At 38.2% G+C, this 25,167-nt stretch overlaps 1 protein-coding gene across 38 annotated transcripts in view; it reads right to left on the bottom strand.

Annotated features, from left to right (window-relative positions):
* Nucleotides 1–25,167, bottom strand: part of LOC143964452 (protocadherin gamma-C5-like) — a 568,154-nt gene that overhangs the window by 147,415 nt on the left and 395,572 nt on the right. For 2 of the 38 annotated variants that reach the window (XM_077474214.1, XM_077474222.1), the window contains exon 1: nucleotides 20,148–22,743. The exons of 32 other annotated variants lie outside the window; for them this stretch is intronic. In XM_077474214.1, the coding sequence (XP_077330340.1) occupies nucleotides 20,148–22,577 (2,430 nt within the window). In that variant the 5' untranslated portion in view covers nucleotides 22,578–22,743. Of the gene's footprint in view, nucleotides 1–821; nucleotides 3,426–9,157; nucleotides 11,744–20,147; nucleotides 22,744–25,167 lie in introns of those variants that run through there. 4 more of the 38 variants (XM_077474212.1, XM_077474220.1, XM_077474209.1 and 1 more) reach the window with 2 other exon arrangements.

The following is a 25,167-nucleotide window of genomic DNA, read 5'->3' as shown; positions in this document are numbered from 1 at the left end:
GTGTGCTCCAGTTCCTGCCAATATCCAGAAACTTTGCACAGCCATTGAAGAGGAATAGACCATCGTTCCACAGGCCACAATCAACAACATCTATGCAAAGGAGATGTGCTGCACTGCGTGGGGCAAATGGTGGTCACACCAGATACTGACTGGTTTTTGGACCCCCCCAATACAGTAAAACTGCACATTTTAGTGTGGCCTTTGAAGGCACACCTGTGCCATATTCATGCTGTCTAATCAGCATCTTGATATGCCACCCCTGTGAGGTGGAAGCATTATCTCAGCAAAGAAGAAGTGCTCACTAACACAGATTTGTGAACAATAATTGAGAGAAATAGACCTTTTGTGTACATAGAAAAAGTCATAGATCTTTAAGTCCAGCTCATGATAAATAGGGGCAAACACACAAGTGTTTCATTTATATTTAAGTGTTGCTCAGTCTATATTTAAGAAAAAAATAAACTGTAACAAAAATATAAATTAGGCTAAGACGCACCACATTATGTGAAATATGCACAACAGAAAATGGAAAAACTGCAAACTGCATGAGAAATAGATGTAAAAAATAATAAACATCATCAGAAAAACTGAAGGAAATGCATTTGCCTACAATCCCAGCAACAACTAATTCAACCTCTTGCAGTCTTTTCTTTGTTCATATTCAGATTAAATTAATAATCTATTGGCTTCCAGAAGGCAAAACATTACTGGATGAAATCAACAGATCTTATATAACTTCTAATGCAATAAAAAAAATCCTATAGTAAAATCCTTAAAAAAAAATATATGTATTGCTAAATTATAAAATGCTGAGACCTCACCTGCTGTATTTCACTAAACCAACTGTCAGACGTAGATTTAGGCTCTGCTATTTGAAGATTGCTTTGATATTGTGCAAATATTGATTCCTGAATATTTGTTGTTGGAGGAAAACAGGGTGGATAACAAGATCCTGGTGGTTCTGGAGGTGCCATCCTCACTTCCATGTACTTTAATGTCCCATCCGTGTTCAGGTAAAGTGTTGGTTTATACTGATCAATATAAGACACGGGGAGAGATTTGTTCGGAAAACAAGAACCACAACTGCTGTCATAATTCTTTCTAAGGCACCTTACCAATAATATCACAAATGTTACCAAGGAAACCAAACTGATGGCTACTAAAGAAATAATAAGGTACAAGGTCATATTTGGTGCTGATTTAGAATTTGTAAGAAAATCATGAGATTTGGGGCTTTCCTGAGCAATATTCTCCATTATATTTACAATCAGAGTTACTGTAGAGGACAGCGAAGGCTCCCCATGGTCACTGACTGAAATAACAAGTCGATGTTCTGTGTTATCCGTCTCCTGTAATCCTCGCAGAGTTCTGACTTCTCCTGTATATTCAGAGATGTGAAACCAGTCAGAAGTGCCAGATTGAAGAAGACTATAGGTGAGCCAGGCATTGTGCCCAGAATCCAAATCCACTGCAGATACTTTACTGACTAAATATCCAGCAGACGCAGATCTGGGAATGGTCTCTTGTGCCATGACTTCCCCTGAGTTCTCTGGGTATAATATAGAGGGATAATTGTCATTTGTATCCTCCTGAATAAATATGAAGACTGAAACATTGGAAAATAGCTTTGGGGATCCGGAATCTTCCACTCTCGCAGTGATCTGGAGAACTTGGAACTGTTCATAATCAAAAGAACGCTGGGCATAAATATTACCAGTGTCGGAGTTAATGTAGACAAATGAAGAGACAGGAGAACCGTCTATGTGGTTCTCCGCCATGGAGTAAATGAGCTTTGCATTATCTCCCTCATCTGGATCTGCAGCAGATACTGTACACAACAGTCTGCCAGGCTCATTGTTTTCTGATATGAAGGCATTGTAAGCAGACTGTAGAAATGCTGGAGGATTATCATTAATATCTGAAATAGTAATGATGATTGTAGTCTGGCTGCTTAAAGAAGGAGAGCCGAGATCAGAAGCGATCAGTGTAATAGTATATTGTGAGACTTTCTCCCTGTCCAGATGTCCACTAGTGACCAGTGTATAACGGTTTGACATGGGCTGGCATTTAAAGGGTAAATTTGGTGGTACTATCAGTTTAACTTCCCCATTTTTACCAGAATCCCTGTCTTTGATTGTAATAAATCCAACAATAGATCCTACTGGGGCATTTTCAGGCACTACATTATTTTTTGAAGTAAAAACAATTTCTGGGACATTATCATTCACATCTTGGACTTCAACCTGAACAACACAACGTCCCTCTAGTTTAGGGGATCCTTTATCTACAGCCTTTACAAATAATTCATACATCTTTGCAATTTCAAAATCCACAACCCCTTTAATAAATATTTCACCTGTTTTTTCATCCACTTCAAATATTTCCTTTGCTGAATCTGATGTATGGTCATCAAATGAATATAATATTTCACTATTCATACTATCATCCAGGTCTGTAGCATTTAGCTTTAAAACAATTGTGTTTAGAGGTAGATTTTCCATTAGCCCTACCTTATAGCTTGCCTGATCAAACACTGGTGCATTATCATTAAAATCTAAAACAATAATATTAATCTGTGTAGATCCTGATCGGGGAGGTTCTCCTCCATCAGTGGCTGAGAGAATTAGCTTGTGTTCTGATTTCTCTTCTCTGTCCAGATTTTTCTCTAGTACTAATTCTGCAATCAAAATTCCATCACTGCGGTATTTTTCTGATAAAGAAAAATAAGGATTTTGATTTAAGCTATAATGTCTCACACCATTTTTCCCCACGTCTAAATCTTTAGCAGTGGGTAAAGAGAACCTTACTCCAGGATTTGCAAACAGCTCTATAAGTTTAATTTCCTGATCAGTAACAGAGAAAATAGGATAATTATCATTAATGTCCAAAATCTCAATTTCCAGGCTGAACAGCTCCAAAGGATTCTCAGCTACAACCTCTAAATGCAGCAAACAGCTGGAGCTGGATCCACACAGACTCTCTCTATCAATCCTTTCCTGTATAATCAGAGCTCCATATTTCTGGTCAATGTTAAAATATTGACTACTTTCTTCAGATCCCAAACTCAGTCTTCTTTTATTAATATCTGCCAGGTTTAAGCCCAGATCCTGAGCTATATTCCCCACAACAGTCCCTGGATCTGACTCCTCTGCAATAGAATAACGAAGCTGCCCAGAGACCCAGCCCCAGCTACAAAGGAGAAGGGAGAAAGCTACTTGCCATTTCCAAGCATTTGAGGAACATTTGCAGTCCATGTCTTTAATCCCTTGTCTAAGAATCAAGTCCTTTTGTAATCCCAGTAAGTATCCAAGCTGAGTTTAAATGATTTGTTGTATAAAAAACACCATATTTCCTGCATTGAAAACATCCACAGGGTTTTCATCGGAGCTGCAGCTCTTCTTTGTGTGTGAGAGAAGAGATGGGAGGGTGAATCACTGAGCCAGGGGGAGGAGAACGCAGCTTACATGAACAGATTCACAGGCTTTTGCTTTTAAACTGTTTGGATGACTAGTCTGCCCTTCTTCTGTCTAAAAATAATAACTGCAGCTTAATTTTAAGATGTAGATGAAATCAAAAGTTAAGAAAAGTAGTTATTAAAGGTATAAGTAATGCATGCTATTGACACAGCTACACAAGTCTTAATTAAAACCTAATTTTAAGATGTAAGTAAATAGCAGATTATTAAATTCAGAAGTTATGAAAAATCTACTGTTTTAGTTTTATTATAGAGTGATACATAATTTTATCCTTTTTAAATCTAAGATGAAAAACTATCATTGTTATTTTTTTATTATAACGCCAAGTGAAATTTGTAAGACCTAAAGTTTGTGTTGTGGACTACATTGCTAATGGCCTAGTATTACAGGCAAATTAAAAGGAATACGTAAAGCTTTTGGGTCAACTGTAAGTCATTAAACAGCTGATATGTGTATAAATTAATAAATATATATATTATATATATATATATATATATATATATATATATATATATATATATATATATATATATATATATATATATATAAACAAAGTCAGAAACCCTATTTAATACACCTTCAAATTAACTGATCTCCAACAGTTGCTAATAAGTCATCTGAAAAAGATTGTGCTTCAGAGCACAGAAGAAAATTAAACAAGGAGAAGAGTACTGATGCCTAAGTAACCCAAAAAGGCAGCCTTTGTTTTCTTTTAAAACCAATCTGTATCTTCATAAGAGACATCAAAGGAAGGCACACAGTAAGCAGAATAAAAAATTCCCAGACTGCATTTCAAAATTAGTAAGCATTGTTATTCTCAAAACCACAGACTACCAAGAGCAAGAGATTTCCTTGCGTGGAATGGCCCGGTGCATAGCTATAATAAAATAAAATCGGAAAGCACATATAAGCACACTGCAAAGCACTGTATGACTTTGGTTTGACTGAACTTGACCTTTTATAAGTTCTAGCTGTGTTGTTGCTACATCTGAAACAAGAAGAATCTGCAGTAAAACACATGCCATTTAAACTGAAAGGACAATTTAACTTTTATCACCAAGCCCTCTCCTGTCCATAGGAACACACCGGATTTGGGATTCCATTTTTCACTCACCATAATGATCTTTTAGATACTTTGCCTACCCATTTGTAAAATTAACACGTAGTGCAGCTTCTAAACAAACATACACATTGATGTTCTATCCAATGAATTACCTTAACAAATTCAAAATATGAACAATTATCAATTTTATTGATATAATTTATGAAAACAAGACATTCCTGTAGGTACATGCATAACTGGGGTAAATACACTATACAGTAAAGTAAGCCATGCTTGTATTTTAAATTTAAAGACGTAAATTTACTGAAGCAAATTTACAACCAGGTACAAAAGAACGCAAAAAATAAATAAATGGAAAAATAAAAAAAACTATTCCCATAAACTGTAGCCAAAAAACACCTGAGAGGTTGCACAGCAATCATCCTGCCACACGTTTTAAAATCTCGCAGCATAGTGTGATTAAGGGTATGTTCTACACACAAAAATATAAATGAACATAAAGATTATTACATAGATATGAAGCTGATTTACTAAAGATGAAATGTTCAGCTACCATAAGCCAATAGTATGTGTATTTAAAGACTTTGTTATCAGAATAATTTTCTTTTCTGCTATAATATAATATAATATAATCTCTACAAGGTATGGTATCATAATCTGTGTAACAGGAGCAAAAGACAAAACTAAGCTTTCATCAAGTCTTTAGTCCCTACCACTACAAGTCTTTATACACTACAGAATGAAATATATGGTATGTGGACAAGATCAATATAGATACAATAGAAACAGCAGAGATATAAAAGTAACTGGTGTTACAGTAGAAGTAAACTCTCTGCATTGTTTAAACTAACACATTGAGCACGACAAAATAAATATTAAAGTAAAAATCCATACTCCAGCATTAGCAGTTTACAACTTTTCAATGGTGTTGACTTCTGCTCTCTCAGTGCTGCTTCCCTGACATTCAGATCTTCCCTGGTTAGAGTTTAGCTGCTCAAAGTGTTTAGAAAATAAGGGTTTTGCATCACCTTAAGGAGAAAATAGAAGTGTAGCAAAGTAGGAAAATAAGTAAGACCCTGATACAGTTAGAGCCAAATTATCCATACCTAGCACAACTCGTAGCCTAGAGCGGTGGTGGTTACCTTTCTTTATATAAGGGGACTTAAGTGTGACCCCTCACACCAAAGAGCCACACATTTTATCAAGTTAAAGTAATATAGCAGAAAAAAAATCAGAGACTCTAGACTTGCAACAGTAGAAGGTCAGAGACTACATACATGCTACAAGAGATATTCAGAGGTTGCAGACATGCTATAGGGGTGGTTTGATATGGAAGACATGCTTCAGGAGACAGTCAGAGACTGTAGACACATTACATGACTTGCAGAGGTTACTGCTATTAGAGCTCCTTTACAAATCAAAGCTTCCACGTTTGTATGCCTTACAGTCCACGTAAAAATTATATGTACCACAGAAGAACCTCTCAGTAAAGATGAGAAGAAAAAAAAAAAGAAAAGGAATAGACTATAGAGAAAAGGATGATAAATAAACCAAACCATATAACTACCAGAACACTACAGTCCACAGGGGCTTTGAGGGGTGCACAATAAGTGGCAAAAGGCTTCATGTGTCTCCTGAACTGCAGGTTCAGTACCTAGAGTGGTAGTGCACTGCTCATAATGCTAGAATACTGAAGATAGGCAGTGACACATAAGGTACAGGTTGCCATTCTGGTTACCAGTGGCATCCAGCTGGGGCTTCATTTGGGGCAGATGTTTTTTACGTTAATGCATTCTGTTGCACAGGATTCCCTCCCAGCCCCGCCTTATACTTACCTGAGCCTGATTTTGATCCAGCAATGTGCATGAGAGCAGCGGCTTTCTCTGTGCTCTCTCCCTCCTCAATGGGCAGTTTTATCCTGTCAATCAAATTCTGTGATGAGGGAGCAGGGAGCGGAGCTGAGCCTCAAAGTCTGTGTCAATAGATACAGACAGGGTGGCTTGGGAGTGACGATGGCTGTTTGCCGCCGCAGGTGGAACGCATGCCAGCTTTCAGTGCTTCACTGTGGGACACCCATTAATTTACTCTGCTACGCATTCCAGCCTCAGTCCCGGGCGATGGCACCACCAATGTAAGCAGCCACTCGGCTATGTTTGTTTTTATTATTTTTAATAAAAGGGATTACACTATTTGATTCCTTCTACATTTTGTTTCATATCCCATTCTCAAGTTCCTTATGGTGTGAGGGAACGAGTCCAGTCTACAGTCCTCTCCATTGCAGCAAGCATTATCTTGCTAAAGCTCGTTTAACCTTTTTTTCAATAATTAGGTCAACTACATCGGGTAAGCTGACACCCAACTCTTGAGCACTTTGGGTGACATCCATAGGCGGCGAAGGTGTTCCACTGTTTTTCTGAATATAAAACTTGGTCACAAGATTCACCACTATATGTACTTATTTTCACTTGGATATATGTTAACTGTGTGCTACATATGACATGTTTTATTGTGGTCAAATTTAGGTCTTCTATGGCCATCACGTTATTGGAGATTGTGATTGTTGCACATAACTGTTGTCATTATCACAGAATATTTTCAGGCATTTTTCATGGTCTATTCACTAGATAAATGTTTTTTTGGTTGTGATCTAATTAGGCAGGCTGGTGCTTTTTTTGTATTTTTTAATTATTGTTATTTTTTCTAAAAGTATATATTAGCGTCCCCCACCAATTTTTCTTATAATCTGCACTAGTGATTTTATCATTTAGTTTTGGAGTTAGCAGCTTATTGTTATTTATCACTTTTTGTAGTCCTTGTAAATTTATTTAATTAAACGTGGGATTTATCTCTTTTTTTTTTCATGGGTTGGGAGTGAGCCTGCTCGAGTGCCCTAGTAGAAAATTGCTTTCATTGGGGCACTAAGCATGGGAAGATCCATGAGCGCTAGTGGGGGACCCGAGAAGAGGAAGACTGGGGCTGCTCTGTGCAAAACCATTGCATTTTTATTATTTTAATTAAAAAAAGGAACTATTACAATCACTTTAGTCCATGAATTGTATGATTTCCTGGATTTCAAACCAACTTCCAAATCACAAATGGTGGTAAAAGACCCCAAAGCCAAGCCTATGTATTTATGTAGTGAGAAGACAACCCTGCAGCTGGTCTTAGAAAACCACATGAGAGTGAATATAAAATACTTAATGAGGGCCAAGAAGACATGTGAAAGTTGGCTATGGAGATGGCAGAACTAACATCCAGCCCTGAGTGGAATTCCACTTAACATATACTTTGCAAATAGCAAACTTTTCACTTTCCATTTCACTGAAAATACTAAAGAATAACAAACCATATACAGTTGGTAACTGTACTAGGCCCCACTGAAGAAGTCCACATGAGGATGCAACATGTATGGAGTAACGAGTCAGCAGCTGAAACTATCCTGTAACCATTCCTAACCAGACAACGGCAAGCCGGGGGAATTTATATTGTGCATTTTTCAGCTGGCACAGCTTTTAGTGCGTTTTATATGAATGAACCATATAGGATTGTCTGGCAATAAAATAGTTTTTTTACAGAGAGCACTAGATGGTGTTTTATATGGCCGGTATTACATGTGAAGATCCCATGAAGGCGGGAGCTGAGCTGTGAAAGCTATAAGGATACTCATCCATCTGCAAAGATCTCCATATGTCCCTCAAGAAGAACTGCATTCTTTGACTCTGGTAAAACAGGGGTTAAAACTGGAAGTAAGCTGCTAGAGAGAACTGGTGGTGGAGTGCATGAACCCCTTTTTTGATTTATTGTGATCGTTGCAGAGGTGGCAAGAATATTCGATCAAAGGATTTATTCATTTTTTTCTAGTTTTGAAATGTTTTTTTTTTTTTACATTTCTGTGAAGACAAGTAAATTGTGTTGATATATTTGGATATTAAGATACTTTTTCTTTTTGGCACACTTATATTGGGTTTGATGTACATTATATTATCACTTTACTGATGAATGCTCTGTACTATATTTATCCTATATTCCAATAGCTATGCCATTAGATGGGCCAAGAATGACACAATGCTTGCAATCTCAAAATAAGCCCCATAATTAACTCACAGTAACTAACATGCTGACTTCCATCATCCAATCATTTGCAAACATGATTGGGTATTCTTTGCATCACATTCAGTAAGCTCTGGGGAAAATGTCCTTGCAAAGTGAACAGCCTATTTGCCCATTATTTCTATATTTATTTTATATAAAAAAAAAAATACAAGTGTTACATTAAAAATAAATAATAATAATAATAACATACAACATAAAATGTGCACTGAAGAATATGGAGAAACTGCAAACTGTGTGTAAAACCAACAACAATAATCAGTCTCATTGGAAAAAAATTAAAAAGGCATTGGTATTACCAATAGAAACCATTTACATTCCAGCAATTCTTTTTTCATCAAATAAAAATAATAATCTATTTGCTTCTTGCAGGCTAAAGGGTAACTGGACAAAACTGCTGATTTCACTAAACATCTTATAATGAAATTGGAATCTTACTGTAAAATCTTATATTAAAAAAAAAAACTAAATATTATTTTTATTACCTAATAATATATTGACATCTCACCTGATGTGCTTCGCTAAACCAGCTGTTGGAACTGGGCTTAGGCTCTGCTATTTGAGGACTACTTTGATATTTTGTAGGTGTTGTATCCAGAATGTTTGTTGTTTCAGGAAAACAAGGTGGATAACACGATCCTGGAGGTTCTGGAGGAGCCATCCTCACTTCCATGTAATTTAATGTCCCATCCGTGTTCAGGTAAAGTGTTGGTTTGTACTGATCCATATAGGACACAGGGAGAGATTTGTTCGGAAAACAAGAACCACAACTGCTGTCATAATTCTTTCTAAGGCACCTTACCAATAATATCACAAATGTTATCAAGGAAACCAAACTGATGGCTACTAGAGAAATAATAAGATATAAGGTCATATTTGGTGTTGATTTTGAATTTGTAAGAAAATCATGAGATTTGGGGCTTTCCTGAGCAATATTTTCCATTATATTTACAATCAGAATGACTGTAGAGGACAGTGAAGGCTCCCCATGGTCACTGACAGAAATGACAAGTCGATGTTCTGTGTTATCCGTCTCCTGTAATCCTCGCAGAGTTCTGACTTCTCCTGTATATTCAGAGATGTAAAATAAAGCTGGACTGCCAGATTGAAGAAGACTATAGGTGAGCCAGGCATTGTGCCCAGAATCCAGATCCACTGCAGATACTTTACTGACTAAATATCCAGCAGACGCAGATCTGGGAATGGTCTCTTGTGCCATGACTTCCCCTGAGTTCTCTGGGTAAAATATTGAGGGATAATTGTCATTTGTATCCTGAATAAATATGAAGACTGAAACATTGGAAGACAGCTTTGGGGATCCGGAATCTTCCACTCTCGCAGTGATCTGGAGAACTTGGAGCTGTTCGTAGTCAAAGGAGCGCTGGGCATAAATATTACCAGTTTCAGGGTTAATGTAGACAAATGAAGAGACAGGAGAGCCGGCTATGTGGTTCCCTACTATGGAGTAAATGAGCTTTGCATTATCTCCCTCATCTGGATCTTCAGAAGATACTGTACACAACAGTCTGCCAGGATCATTGTTTTCTGATATGAAGGCATTGTAAGCAGACTGTAGAAATGCTGGAGGATTATCATTAACATCCGAAATATTAATGATTGTTGTAGTCTGGCTGCTTAAAGAAGGAGAGCCGAGATCAGAAGCGATCAGTGTAATAGTATATTGTGAGACTTTCTCCCTGTCCAGATGTCCATTAGTGACCAGTGTATAACGGTTTGACATGGGCTGATATTTAAAGGGTATATCTGGTGACATTTGCAATTTAACTTCCCCATTTTTACCAGAATCCCTGTCTCTGACTGTGATAAACCCTACAATAGTCCCTACTGGAGCATTTTCAGGGACCTCATTATTTTTTGAAGTAAATACAATTTCTGGTAAATTATCATTGGCATCTTGCACTTCAACCTGGACAACACACCGTCCTTCTCGTCTTGGTGATCCTTTATCAACAGCCTTCACATATAATTCATAGGATGTTGCAACTTCAAAGTCTACAGCCCCTTTAATAAATATTTCTCCAGTGTTTTCATTTAAATCAAATATTTCCCTTACAGAATCTGCTGTATGATCATCAAATGAATATAATATTTCACAATTCGCACCCTCATCCAAGTCTGTAGCATTTAGCTTCATAACTACTGTGTTCAGAGGTAGATTTTCCATTAGCTCTACCTTATAGCTTGCCTGATCAAACACTGGTGCATTATCATTAAAATCTAAAACAATAATATTAATCTGTGTAGATCCTGATCGGGGAGGTTCTCCTCCATCAATGGCAGACAGACTAAGCTTGTGTCCTGATTTCTCTTCCCTGTCTAGATTTTTCTCTAGTACCAATTCTGCAATCAAAACTCCATCATTACGATATTTTTCTGATAAAGAAAAATAAGGATTTTGATTTAAGCTATAATGTCTCACACCATTTTTCCCCACATCCAAGTCTTTAGCAGTGGGTAAAGGAAATCGTACTCCTGGACTTGCAAACAGTTCTATAATTTTTATTTCCTGAGTCGTTACAGAGAAAATAGGATCATTATCATTAATGTCCAAAATCTCAATTTCCAGGCTGAACAGCTCCAAAGGATTCTCAGCTGCAACCTCTAAATGCAGCAAACACCTGGAACTGGATCCACACAGGCTCTCTCTATCAATCCTCTCCTGTATAATCAGACCTCCATATTTCTGGTCAATAGTAAAATATTTACTGTTTCCTTCAGTTCCCAAACTCAGTCTCCTTTTATTAATATCTGCCAGGTTTAAGCCCAGATCTTGAGCTATATTCCCTACAACAGTCCCTGGATCTGACTCCTCTGCAACAGAATAACGCAGCTGCCCAGAGACCCAGCCCCAGCTACAAAGGAGAAGGGAGAAAGCTACTTGCCATTTCCAAGCATTTGAGGAACATTTGCAGTCCATGTCTTAATCCCTCTTCTGAGAATCAAGTCCTTTTGTAATCCCAGTAAGTATCCAAGCTGAGTTTAAATGATTTGATGTATAAAAAGCACCATATTTCCTGCATTGAAAACATCCACAGGGTTTTCATCGGAGCTGCAGCTCTTCTTTGTGTGTGAGAGAAGAGATGGGAGGGTGAATCACTGAGCCAGGGGGAGGAGAACACATGAACAGATTCACAAAGGTTTTATTAACAAAGAGACTGTATGGGCAAGTCTGCCCTCTTCTGTCTAAAAATTAGAACTACAGTTTTATTGAAACGTTTAGGGAAAACAAAATGCTTTGTATGCTTTGCATACTGCATACAATGCTTTTTTGTGGGAATGTTTCAGAACAAAAAATATTATTCTAAGCAAATTCTAAACGAGTCTTGAAACTGATGGTTTAAGAAAGCAGAAACAATGTGTATGCCTTATGCATTTATTCCTACACTTTAAAAAGCATCTCTTCTAATCAGTATCGGTGGTGGTCAGGAAGAAATAGAGAATAATGTGCAATCATGATGACAAATCTGCAATACCAATTTATTAACCAGTAATTATAGGAACTCCCATAATACCACATTAAAAGCAGTACACAAAAAAATTCTAGAGAAGGTTGGCCTACTGCAAAAGAAAAGAAAAAAAACGAAAAAAAAAAAAAGTCATCCTCTTTTATGCATGGCAAACTTTTCATTGTCTTCATGCTGTAACAACTAATAATCTAATAATCTTAAAATCAACACAAAGCACAATCATACTTAATAATTCCTTCAATATGTTGATCTTTACAAAGAATTAACTTGGTTTTAATGCCCTTTCCCCTTCCCTTTTTAGAGTAATGTTGTCAGGTGTCAAGCTGGATCTGAAGCTGTTGCAGAATGTTATCATTGGAATGGTATTGCTATGTGAGCAATTCAAGATTCATTTCTTCCATTCTACATATACCTCTACCAAGTAAGCTTTAGGGGAATATCAGCAATTTGTGATGGGATGTATTTTAGTTAGATTTCCAGTTAAAAAAAAAAAAGAAAGAAAGCTGTGTGGAGTCAGGCTTATCTATACTCCTACACACCTTTTTTATACTAATCACACATGTGTTATAATATACATGTGTTATAATTCCTCCCCAAACAACTCAGATTGTTCCCAGGCTCTTCCAAGTGTAAAGAAGCACCAGCCACCACCTCATGAAATGAGCACTCACCAGAAAAGGTGCTACAAAATGTGCTTAGCATGCCATCATAGGCAGGTGTCATCCAGAGTAGCCTATGCATACATCCACAGTGCTCTCCTCTCCAGTTCCCAGCACTGATCCAAGCTGCAGCAAATAATGCTCACACCTGAGCCATGTAGTATGTATTGCACTATGAGAATCACATACATAGTGCGCCAAACAAACAGACCGATATATCAATACAAAACCACTGTAACTCATGTAGAAGGATGCTGCTGACTGATATCATGCAGCAGCAGGATGCCAGCACTAATGCCCCAGCACTTGTTTCAGCTGATAGGCTGTCTTCAGAGGACCAGTGCTGAGATACAACATGTTTATATATCCTATTAATCTCCACCTATAGGGAGGATAAGGGTGGACCTTTCAGCTATGTTGTTGTAGACAAAAATAAAAAGAAGCCCATACAGCTGAGAGTAAGAGTTTGATCTTTGATCCAGCTTGTACCACAATTTAAAGGTATCAATGGGTAGGGTAGTGATGTAGTGATGTTTTTTGCCCACTAGAGGGCTCATTTATCTAAATTAGACCTTTCACCAATGTTTATTTGTAAACATTAGCATATATAAAATAATATATTAATGCTGCATTAAATAGATTCCTTTTTTATATACATACATCATTTTTTGGACTATACTGGACACTTTATTGCCACTTTATGCCTTTTTATGCATCTATACTTTATTTTTTATTTTTATTGTGATATACTGCACTTTAGGCTTTAGGTATTTACATTTGTGTTGATTTTCACACTTTATATAGATAGGTGACTAATTGTTGCGAATTGTGACTAATTGTTGCACTCTGATTGTGTAGCGCAGAAGGTGATTATCTGTATTTTATCTAAATGATGAGCTGACGAAAGTTAAAGTACTCTTTTAATGAGATAATATGTATTTTACAAATCATACCATCAATGAGTTCCATGTCTCCTTACTACAAAATGCTTTTTGTAAGTTCATAGCAGTTTAGTTTAAATTTACATTAAAATGTATATCAAAAATGGTAAGACCCCCTGTCAAATTTGATCACTCTCAGTTGTCAACTGGAAAAATAAGACCTCTCAATTTGTCCTATTGGTGATTGTTTGTCACCAAAATCCAGAACTTTACAGTTGTACCAAGAACAAAGGGTAGTGGAGGAAATTTTCCAATGAGGACACTTGTTCTGAGGGCAACTGACTAAAGCTGGATTCATGACTATGCAATGTTTGCTTGATGCATTTTCCATTGAAATCAATGAAAAGGCATCACAACATATGATGCAGGTAAACGCCTCATGGTGTGTATTAATTTTGATGAGTTTCTGTTGATTTCAATGACAAATGCAGCAGGGGAAACATGCATAGGTGTGAATCCAGCCTAAAAAGGGAATTTCTTTAACTTTACAGAAAGGTACTCCTTCTGTCTCCACAGGAAGTGAAAGGAAATCTCCCCAATGGGGAAAACAGCAAAAATAAACAGACAGATTTTTAACCTTTCGCTAAACTATTCATAAGTCAAGAAAATGTTTTGGGTATACAGTACATACACTTTTACATTCTGGTTTGTCTGTGATTATGGGGTTTGCAAGTTTCTCATGGTCTTTTTAGGCTAATGCTATAACGTAAGCATTTACTTTTGCTTTGGTAATTGCATTAAGTGCTTGCTTTGTCTAGGGGTATGGGATAAGCAAAATTATTTCTTTGTTCCTCACTCCTCCAAGATGCATGGCCCATTTCACTAAGCCACTCCCATTTTAAAGGTTGTCTAGTCGCTACCTCTCTGACATCATCAGGTACAATTACGTTCCTGCACTGTACTTGAGAATGTGAAGTGCCTGCCCGCACATCAGAAGAAAGTAGGAGAAGGTCAGCTAGTGTTAGAATGAGAAGTAAGGAAAACTCCTGCCTATTCCTTTCTGCTTAGACTAAACAAGCATATACCTCACATTTTTGTAAATATTCTAGTATGTGTTTACAGTGTAGTGAAGTAGTGAATGTACAGCTTGTATAACAGTGTAAATTTGCTGTCCCCTCAAAATAACTCAACACACAGCCATTGATGTCTAAACCGCTGGCAACAAAGTAAGTAAACCCCTAAGTGAAAATGTCCAAATTGGGCCCAATTATCTATTTTCCATCCCCAGTGTCATGTGACTCATTAGTGTTACAAGTCTCAGGTGTGAATGGGAAGCAGGTGTGTTAAATTTGTTGTTATCCCTCTCACTCTCTCATACTGATCACTGGAACTTCAATATGGCACCTCATGGCAAACACTCTCTAGGGATCTGAAAAAAAGAATTGTACCTCTACATTAAAGATGGCCTAGGCTATAAGAAGATTGGCAAGACCCTGAAACTGAGATGCAGCACAGTGGCCAAGACCATACAGCGGTTTAACACAACAGGTTCCACTCTGAACTGGCCTCACCATGGTCAACCAAAGAAGTTGAGTCCACATGTTCAGGGTCATATCCAGAGGTTGTCTTTGGGAAATAGATGTATGAGTGCTGCCAGCATTGCTGCAGAGGTTGATGGGGTAGGCGGTCAGTCTGTCAGTGCTCAGACCATACGTCGCACACTGCATCAAATTGGTCCCAGAAGGTAGCCTCTTCTAAAGATGATGCACAAGAAAGTCTGCAGTTTGCCGAAGACAAGAAGGCTAAGGACATGGAATACTGGAACCATGTCCCATGGTTTGATGAGACCAAGATAAACTTATTTGGTTCAGATGACATCAAGCGTATGTGACAGCAACCGGGTGAGGAGTACAAAGACAAGTATGTCATGCCTACAGTCAAGCATGGTGGTGGGAGTGTCATGGTCTGGGGCTGCATAAGGCCCCATTCACACCTGAGCATTTTGCAGCTTGAAGCCTGAAGCTACAAAATGCTGGAGGGGAAAAAAATCAATTATTCTCTATGGAGATGGTTCACACTACACTCTAAAATGCCTGAAGCCAGAAGCCCCAAAATGCTTGAAGCTCCAACAAGTTCTGGAACTTTTTTTAGGCAAATTTAGGAGTTTTTCTGTTTTTTACATTGGTGACCCTTTGACCTGCACAAAATCGCATTAAAAAAGCGGCAAAAACTCAGTTTAAAAACACAGCAAAAATCATGGTAAAATCGCGCGGGTTTCTGCCTGAAATAGCTATGCTCAGGTGTGAATGGGGCCTAAGTGCTTCCGGCATTGGGAAGCTACAGTTCATTGTGGGAACCATGAATGTCAACATGTACTGTGACATACTGAAGCAGAGCATGATCCCCTCCCTCTGGAGACTGGGCCAGAGGGCAGTATTCCAACATGATAACAACCCCAAACACACCTCCACATTAAAGTGGTTGTAAACCCTTTAAGAAAAAAAACCTGCAAGATAAAGGCATAATGAGCTAGTATGTATAGCTCATTATGAATTACTTACCTGAGATCAAAGCCCCCACAGCAGTCCGTGTTCACTGCTCCAGAGGCCGACTTATCTCCAGGGAGTTACTTCCAGGTATCGCGACTCCGGCGCTGTGATTGGCCGGAGCTGTGATGATGTCACTCCCACGGGCTGGTAACGGCACAGTACATGCCATTGCTTCAGTTTGCTTAAGTGCGCATGTGCCGATGACGTTGGCACATGCAAATACATGGATATCTCCTAAACCGTGCAGGTTTAGGAGATATCCAGTGTAGCTACCGGTAAGCCTAATTATAGGCTTGCCTGTAGTATAAAGTGGTTGTAAAGGGTTTACAACCACTTTAACAACATAATTATTAATGATGCTTGTAGTATGGCTGCTTAAAGATGGAAAGCAGAGGTAATTAGTGTAATAATACATTGTGAGACGTTTTCCCCCTCCCAAATGTCCACTAGTGACGTATAATGGTTTGACATGGCATTTAAAAATTAAATCCAGTGGTATAATCAGTTTGACTTCCCCATTTTTACCAGAATCCCTGTCTGTGATAAACTCAACAACATATCCTATTGGGGCATTTTCAGGCACTTCATTATTCTTAGAAGTATCATTCATATCTTGCACTTCAACCTGGACAGCACAGGTTTAGTCCCTGCATACAAGGGTGACTCCATAGGTCTGCAGGACAAATGAACCACCTTGAAACATGAAACATATAGGAGTAATTATGACACAAGCTAAATACTAGACAATAGGCAAGGATTAAAAGATCAAGAAGATGCATACAGTACTTGAATCAGCTGCTGAAAATGCATAAAAAATGAGGGTTTAATATCCCCTTAATTGGAGCAAAAATGTGTAGTAGAGTAAGTAATATATAAGTAAGTAATAAATAAGTAAGGCTGCAATGCAATAAGAGCCAAATTATGCATACCCAGCACAATTCATAGTCTACAGCAGTGGTGGTCAACTTGTTTAATATGCAGGACCTCAAGTATGGTCCCTGACACCAAAGAGCCACACGCTATATTAAATGAAAGTAATACAGCAGAAAACTATCAGAGACTCAAGCCAGACTTGCAACCAGTGGGGCCGGTGGGATTTTTTTTTGGGGGGGCAAACAGTATGCAACCCACCACTCTGGTCGGTCGGTCGGTAGCACTTACCCCATCAACGGCGGCTTCCCCTGTTTGGCAGTGGCCTCCCATTCTCCTTCTCTTCACGTGGTCATCACGGCAATGGCGGCGGCAGCTTCCATTGCCTCCCTCCTTCTCGGTGGACAATCGGGAGTCTTCTCTTTTCGGGCCAGTCGGAAAATGGCTCTCACACCCGCTTCTGATTGGCTGGATTGAGGATCAGTGTTTCAACAGCGAATATTTATTCTCTGTTGTAACACACCTGGGTGGACTTTTTTTCGCATTCTCTGTGACCCAAACCCACCCTATTTTGAAGCCTATTAGAGCCTGTGGCTCTAAGCAGGTGCTTAAAAAAACCTGGCCGCTGAAATTCATACGCTTGATGCCCTGATGCCATGGATAGATTTGTGCTATGCATAACTATATTCATTGCATATAGGGGCTGGCCTGGAGAGAGGGGGGCAGCCCCTAATGGATGGGCCACCACTGCTTGCAACAGTAGAAGGACAGAAACTACAGCCAAGCTACATGGGAAGGTCAGAGGTTGCAGATAATCTGGAGTGGTTGGAGACTGAAGATATGCTTTGGATCACTGCTATTAAAGTTCCTTTACAAATCGTAGCTTCCACATTTGATCATACTACAGCCCACTTAAAAACAACCTGTGCCGTAGCAGAACCTGTTACTAAATAAGAAAAGAAAAAAAAAGGAATGGGCAGTAGAGAAATAGTTAAGTATATTTTCCTTCACCAGGCAAGAGTAAGCTCCTAGGTAACCCCAGGGACTCAGGTTCAGTACTTAGAGTACACTGCTCATAATGATAGAATACTGACCACAAATTGTCAACACAAATGTTCCAAGCTGCCACTCTTCCTACCAATGACAGCTGTGTTTTCATTATTGATTTCTCACCTCTGCTTGTGCACTTTATTTGATGGTACGGTGTACTATAATTATGGTTTAACCATTCCTAGCTGTGTCCTAGATGTTTCTTTTCTGGTTATCTCAATATGGTTCTACTTCTGAAAACATTGAAGATTCTGGCTGTATAAGTATGGACATGTTAACATGATTACACACATAGTTCTATAATTTGGATATCTGGGAGGATGAGCCAGCTGCCAGTCCAGCCATCTGGGTGGATCCTGACTGTAAAATCGGGATCAATCCAGAGCCTAGACTAGTTGAGTGACATCAGCCAACAGCAGACTTTAGCCCACTTTTAGCTGAAAACGAGCCACACGAGTACAGAGCTGGCTGCATACCTGTAATCCATAGGAGAAGTGGGGCCAAAATAGCCCTACTTTTCCTTTAAAATTGGCTGAACTTTGATTATTTGAGGCAGAATTTTTTGAACTCTGTAGAACACTGCTGTTTTTAAAATCCAGGCAACCTTAATTCATTCATTGTATGACTTTCTCCAGACAACACAGTTCTGCATTGAGGTGGCAGAACTTAAAAATCCTTAACACATACAGCAAACATAACCTTGAACACCATCAACTTCACTCAAAAAGTACTAAAGAATAACAAACCATTGTTGTAACTGTACTATGTTGTAGATGACAATAGCTATGCCATTAGAGGTGCCAGTAATAACACAAAAATTGCAATCACAAAATAATCTTTATAAAACATTGATTTTTTTTTTTAAATCCAGGTAACCTTAGTTCATGAATCGTATGATTTTCTGGATTTCAAACCAATTACCTCAAAACAAATGGCTGTTAAAAGACCACATAAAGACTGTTCTGGTGAGTGATTAGCCCATTAGTATGCACACATATTTGAGCCAAGCCCTTGTACCTATGTAGTGAGAAGACACCCCATATAGCTGTTAGAAAACCATGTGAGAATAAATATAAAAGCTTTGGAGGTGGCAGAACTTAAAACTCCAGCCCTGAGTGAAATTCCACTTAACATATACTTAAGCAAGCCTAACCTTAAACTTCATGCATTTCACTCAACCAGTAACATATCATATACAATTGTTAACTGTACTGGGTGGCAAAGGCCATGCCATTAGATGCATCAAGAATGACACATTGATTGAGATCACAAAAAACAACAACATGTAATTAGGTGACAAGCACATTAAATAGCATAATTTATATAGCAAGAATATAAATGATAAAATAATGGTTTCCTAGCTACTATGAATACATATACAAAACTGTTGACCAGAATTGATATCTGATGAAAGAAAAACAAATAGAATTTTATATAAGAAGTACAAACATAGGGGGCACATAGACTGTTCATTTTACAATGGGAATTATCTTAAAGCTTAGTGATTGAGTAAAACTCTACTGCCTTCCATCATCCAATCATGTGCAAGCTGTTTTTTCCCCTTGCTTTCATTGGATATTATTTGCAAAGTGACATTTTGACACATTCACTAAGCACTAGGGAACATTCCCTTACAAAGTGAACAACCTATTTGGCTTTAGTAAATCAATACCATTACATCTATATTTACATTTACAAAGTAAATGTAAACAATAAAAATATGTAAGCCAAGAGACACCATATAATGTAAAATGCGATATGAAGAAAATGGAGGAACTGCAAACTGCATGTAAAATCTTCAACAATAAGCAGCCTCATTGGAAAAACTGAAGGAAATGCACTGGTCTTTATTACTAATGGAAACCATTCGCATTCCTAAAATCTTTTTTTAGTTCAGGATTCCCCTTAAAAAGAGTAATCTATTTGCAACACAAAATCTTTTCGTAAAACCTTACAAAAAACACTAAATATTATTTCTATTAATTAATAAAGCAATCTCACCTGATGTGTTTCACTAAACCAGCTGTCAGAAGTGGGCTTTGGTTCTGCTATATGAGGATTACTTTGATAATGTGTAAGTGTTGTGTCTGGAATGTTTATTGCTGCAGGAAAACAAGGTGGATAACAAGAGCCTGGAGGTTCTTGAGGGGCCATCCTCACTTCCATGTACTTCAAAGTCCCATCCGTGTTCAGGTAAAGTGTTGGTTTATACTGATCCATATAGGACACGGGGAGGGATTTGTTCGGAAAACAAGAACCACAACTGCTTTCAGAATTCTTTCTAAGGCACCTTACCAATAATATCACAAATGTTACCAAGGAAACCAAACTGATGGCTACTAGAGAAATAATAAGATATAAGGTCATATTTGGAGATGATTTAGAATTTGTAAGAAAATCATGAGATTTGGGGCTTTCCTGAGCAATATTCTCCATTATATTTACAATCAGAGTGACTGTAGAGGACAGTGAAGGCTCCCCATGGTCACTGACAGAAATGACAAGTCGATGTTCTGTATTATCCATCTCCTGTAATCCTCGCACAGTTCTGACTTCTCCTGTATATTCAGAGATGTGAAACAAAGCTGGACTGCCAGATTGAAGAAGACTATAGGTGAGCCAGGCATTGTGCCCAGAATCCAGATCCACCGCAGATACTTTACTGACTAAATATCCAGCAGACGCAGATCTGGGAATAGTCTCCTGAGCAATTCCTTCCCCTGAGTTCTCTGGGTATAATATAGAGGGATAATTGTCATTTGTATCCTGAATAAATATGAAGACTGGAACATTGGAAAACAGCTTTGGGGATCCGGAATCTTCCACTCTCGCTGTGATCTGTAGAACTTGGAGCTGTTCATAGTCAAAGGAGCGCTGGGCATAAATATTACCAGTGTCGGAGTTAATGTAGACAAATGAAGAAACAGGAGAGCTGTCTATGTGACTCTCCACTATGGAGTAAATGAGATTTGCATTATCTCCCTCATCTGGATCTCCAGCAGATACTGTACACAACAGTCTGCCAGGATCATTGTTTTCTGATATGAAGGCATTGTAAGCAGACTGTAGAAATGCTGGAGGATTATCATTAACATCAGAAATAGTAATGATGATTGTAGTCTGGCTGCTTAAAGAAGGAGAGCCGAGATCAGAAGCGATCAGTGTAATAGTATATTGTGAGACTTTCTCCCTGTCCAGATGTCCACTAGTGACCAGTGTATAACGGTTTGACATAGGTTGGCATTTAAAGGGTAAATCCAGTGGTAGTATCAGTTTGACTTCACCATTTTTACCAGAATCCTTGTCTCTGACTGTGAGAAATCCCACAACAGTCCCTATTGAGGCATTTTCAGCCACTTCATTATTCTTAGAAGTAAATACAATTTCTGGTACATTATCATTCTCATCTTGCACTTCGACCTGGACAACACAACGTCCTTCTCGTCTTGGTGATCCTTTATCAACAGCCTTTACAAATAATTCATACATCCTTGCAACTTCAAAATCTACAGCTCCTTTAATAAATATTTCCCCGGTGATTTCATTTAATTCAAATACTTTCTTTGCTGCATTCAATGTATGATCATCAAACGAGTATAATATTTCACTATTTGCACCCTCATCTAGGTCTGTAGCATTTAATTTTATAACTACTGTTTTTGGAGGAAGATTTTCCATTATCCCTACCTTATAGCTTGCCTGATCAAACACTGGTGCATTGTCATTTACGTCTAAAACAATAACATTAATCTGTGTAGATCCTGATCGCGGAGGTTCTCCTCCATCAATGGCAGACAAAATAAGCTTGTGTCCTGATTTCTCTTCCCTGTCTAGATTTTTCTCCAGTACCAATTCTGCAATCAAAGTCCCATCATTTCGAAATTTTTCTGATAAAGAAAAATAAGGGTTTTGATTCAAGCTATAATGTCTCACACCATTTTTCCCCACATCCAAGTCTTCAGCAGTGGGTAAAGGAAATCGTACTCCAGGACTTGCAAACAGCTCTATAATTTTTATTTCCTGATCAGTAACAGAAAAAATAGGATCATTATCATTAATGTCCAAAATCTCAATATCTAGACTGAACAGCTCCAGAGGATTCTCAGCTACAACCTCTAAATGCAGCAAACAGCTGGAGCTGGATTCACATAGGCTCTCTCTATCAATCCTCTCCTGTATAATTAGAGCTCCATGTTTCTGGTCAATAGTAAAATATTTACTGCTTCCTTCAGATCCCAATCTCAGTCTCCTTTTATAGATATCTGCCAGGTTTAAGCCAAGATCCTGAGCTATATTCCCCACAACAGTCCCTGGATCTGACTCCTCTGCAATAGAATAACGCAGCTGCCCAGAGACCCAGCCCCAGCTACAAAGGAGAAGGGAGAAAGCTACTTGCCATTTCCAAGCATTTGAGGAACATTTGCAGTCCATGTCTTTAATCCCTCTTCTGAGAATCAAGTCCTTTTGTAATCCCAATAAGTATCAAAGATGGGTTTAAATGATTTGCTGTATAAAAAACACCATATTTCCTGCATTGAAAACATCCACAGGGTTTTCATCGGAGCTGCAGCTCTTCTTTGTGTGTGAGAGAAGAGATGGGAGGGTGAATCACTGAGCCAGGGGGAGGAGAACGCAGCTTACATGAACAGATTCATAAGATTTTCTTAAAAGCCGTTTGGATGACTAGTCTGCCCTCTTCTGGCTAATGATAATAACTACAACTTGTCACACAATTTTATATTTTTTAAATCTAAGATGTAAATTCAGCACAAATATGGGATTTTTTTTGTCAGAGCAGGAAAAAATGAAAGTTCTATTTATAGTTTTACAAAGTATTTAATCCTAGTGTGTGAAAAATAGATGCATATTAAAATATATGCATGGTAGAATTAATAAAAAAAGTTTCCCCTGACAACAAATATAAAATATTTATGTAAAACTAATATTTAGCAATGGATTTAGCCATGAGAATTTTGAAAAAACTATTAGTGTAATTTTTCTATTAAAAGGAGGTTTATATTACTAATAGATTGTATTACAGGTAATTTAAAAGTAATGATTTGGGGTCAACTTAATTTTTTTGTAGTTTGTTCATTAAATTGCTGTTATGTATATATGGTGTATGATACTGTATCTATGTATAGTCTTTGTTTTCAGAAATATTTTATACATGACAGAGAGTTCAGAGACCATTAAGTGTTAACCAAAATTGGAAAGCTTACTTAATACAGCTTAAAATGAAGGAATCTCCTCCAGAAATGTTTGGTTGCTAATAAGCCATCGGTAGAAGATGACACGGCATGTAGGGCATTAAAGACTATAGTTGCATGGAAAGTGGAGCTTGTCATGATTATCTACAGAGGGGATCGGTACCTCTAGCTGCACTATCCAGTCAGAAGGTAAGACTATCTTTCAGGAAAAGCTGCTTTGGAGGCAACCTTGATTTTTTATTTATTCAATCTGTATCTTTAAAAGAAACAGAGAGCTCCTGACCCAACATGACAAGGCACGGTGCACTCTTGGAGAAGATCGCACAGTAGGAAGGGTCAAAAATACCCAGTCTACATTTCAAATCAGTAAGTATTGGTGCTCTCAGAACCACAGATTACCAGGAGCAAAACAGTTCATTGAGTGGGGTGGCCTGGTGTATAGCAAGAACAAAATTAATAAAAGGAAGCACAGAACACATATGCAATACATTTTATGACTTGGGTTTTACCGAAATTTACCTTTTACATGTTCTAGCTGTGTTGGTAATACATCTGACACCAAGAATCTGCAGTAAAACACATGCTATTTAAACTTAAATTGCATTTGTATAATGTGCAATTGTACTTTTACCACCAATCCCTCTCCTGTCCTTAGGAACACACCTGCGTAAGATTCCTTTCTTTATCCACCCTAATAATTTTTAAGATACATTGCCTGCCCAGAGCTGCCTGCAGTAAATTTAGTGTCATATGCGTATATACCATACACATGGGTGTAGGAGTAATACAGGTGTGGGTGGAAAAGTACCATGTGTAAACATTTTGAGATACAGCACAGCTTCTAAACAAACATAGATAGTGATATTCTATCCAATGAATTGTCTTTACAGATTCAAAATATGAACAGTTATCAATTTTAGTTGTATAATTTACAAAAAAGAAGATGTTCCTGTAGTTATATGCACACCTAGGATGAATACACTATAAGGTAAAGTAGGGCAAGCTTGCATTCTAAATCTGTAGACATGAAGTAAATCTACAACCAGAAAGGGAAAAAAAATTGGAAAAAAAAAACAATGCGTGTTGCAGGTAAAGCATACATTGATGCCCCCCCCCCAAAAAAAAAAAAGTCAGAGAGGTTGCCCAGCAGTCATTCTGCCACACATTTTAAAATCTTGCAGCACAGAATGATTTCACTATATTGGCAAAAGTATTGGAACACCTGCCTTACACGCATGTGAACTTTAGTGGGCATCCCAGTCTTAGTTCGTAGGGGCCAATATTGAGTTGGCCCACCCTTTGCAGCCTGGGAAGGCTGTCCACAAGGTTTAGGAGTGTGTCTATGGGAATGTTTGACCATTCTTGCAGAAGCACATTTGTGAGGTCAGGCACTAATGTAGGAGGAAAAGGCCTGGCTCGCACTCTCCGTACTAATTCATGTCAAAGGTGTTCTATCGGGTTTAGGTCAGGACTCTATGCAGGCCAGTCAAGTTCCTCCACCCCAAACTCGCTCATCCATGTCTTTATGGACCTTGCTTTGTGCACTGGTGCGCAGTCATGTTCGAACAGGAATGGACCATTCCCAAACTGTTCCCACAAAGTTGAAAGCATGAAATTGTCCAAAATGTCTTGGTATGTTGACGCCTTAAGGGTTCCATTCACTGGAACGAATGGGCCAAGGCCAGCCACTTAAAAAAAAAAAAAAAACACACCATACCCCCCTTTCACCAAATGATTTGGACACATGCACAAAGCAAGGTCCATAAAGAGCCCTGACCTCAACACGATAGAACACCTTTGGGATAAATTTG

Source organism: Lithobates pipiens, unplaced genomic scaffold (genome assembly GCF_037356315.1).
Source record: "Lithobates pipiens isolate NorthernLeopardFrog02 unplaced genomic scaffold, aLitPip1_a1.2 Scaffold_8, whole genome shotgun sequence".
Classification (NCBI taxonomy): domain Eukaryota; kingdom Metazoa; phylum Chordata; class Amphibia; order Anura; family Ranidae; genus Lithobates; species Lithobates pipiens.
Note: the sequence above shows the minus strand (reverse complement) of the source record. Positions and strands in the feature narration are given on the sequence as shown.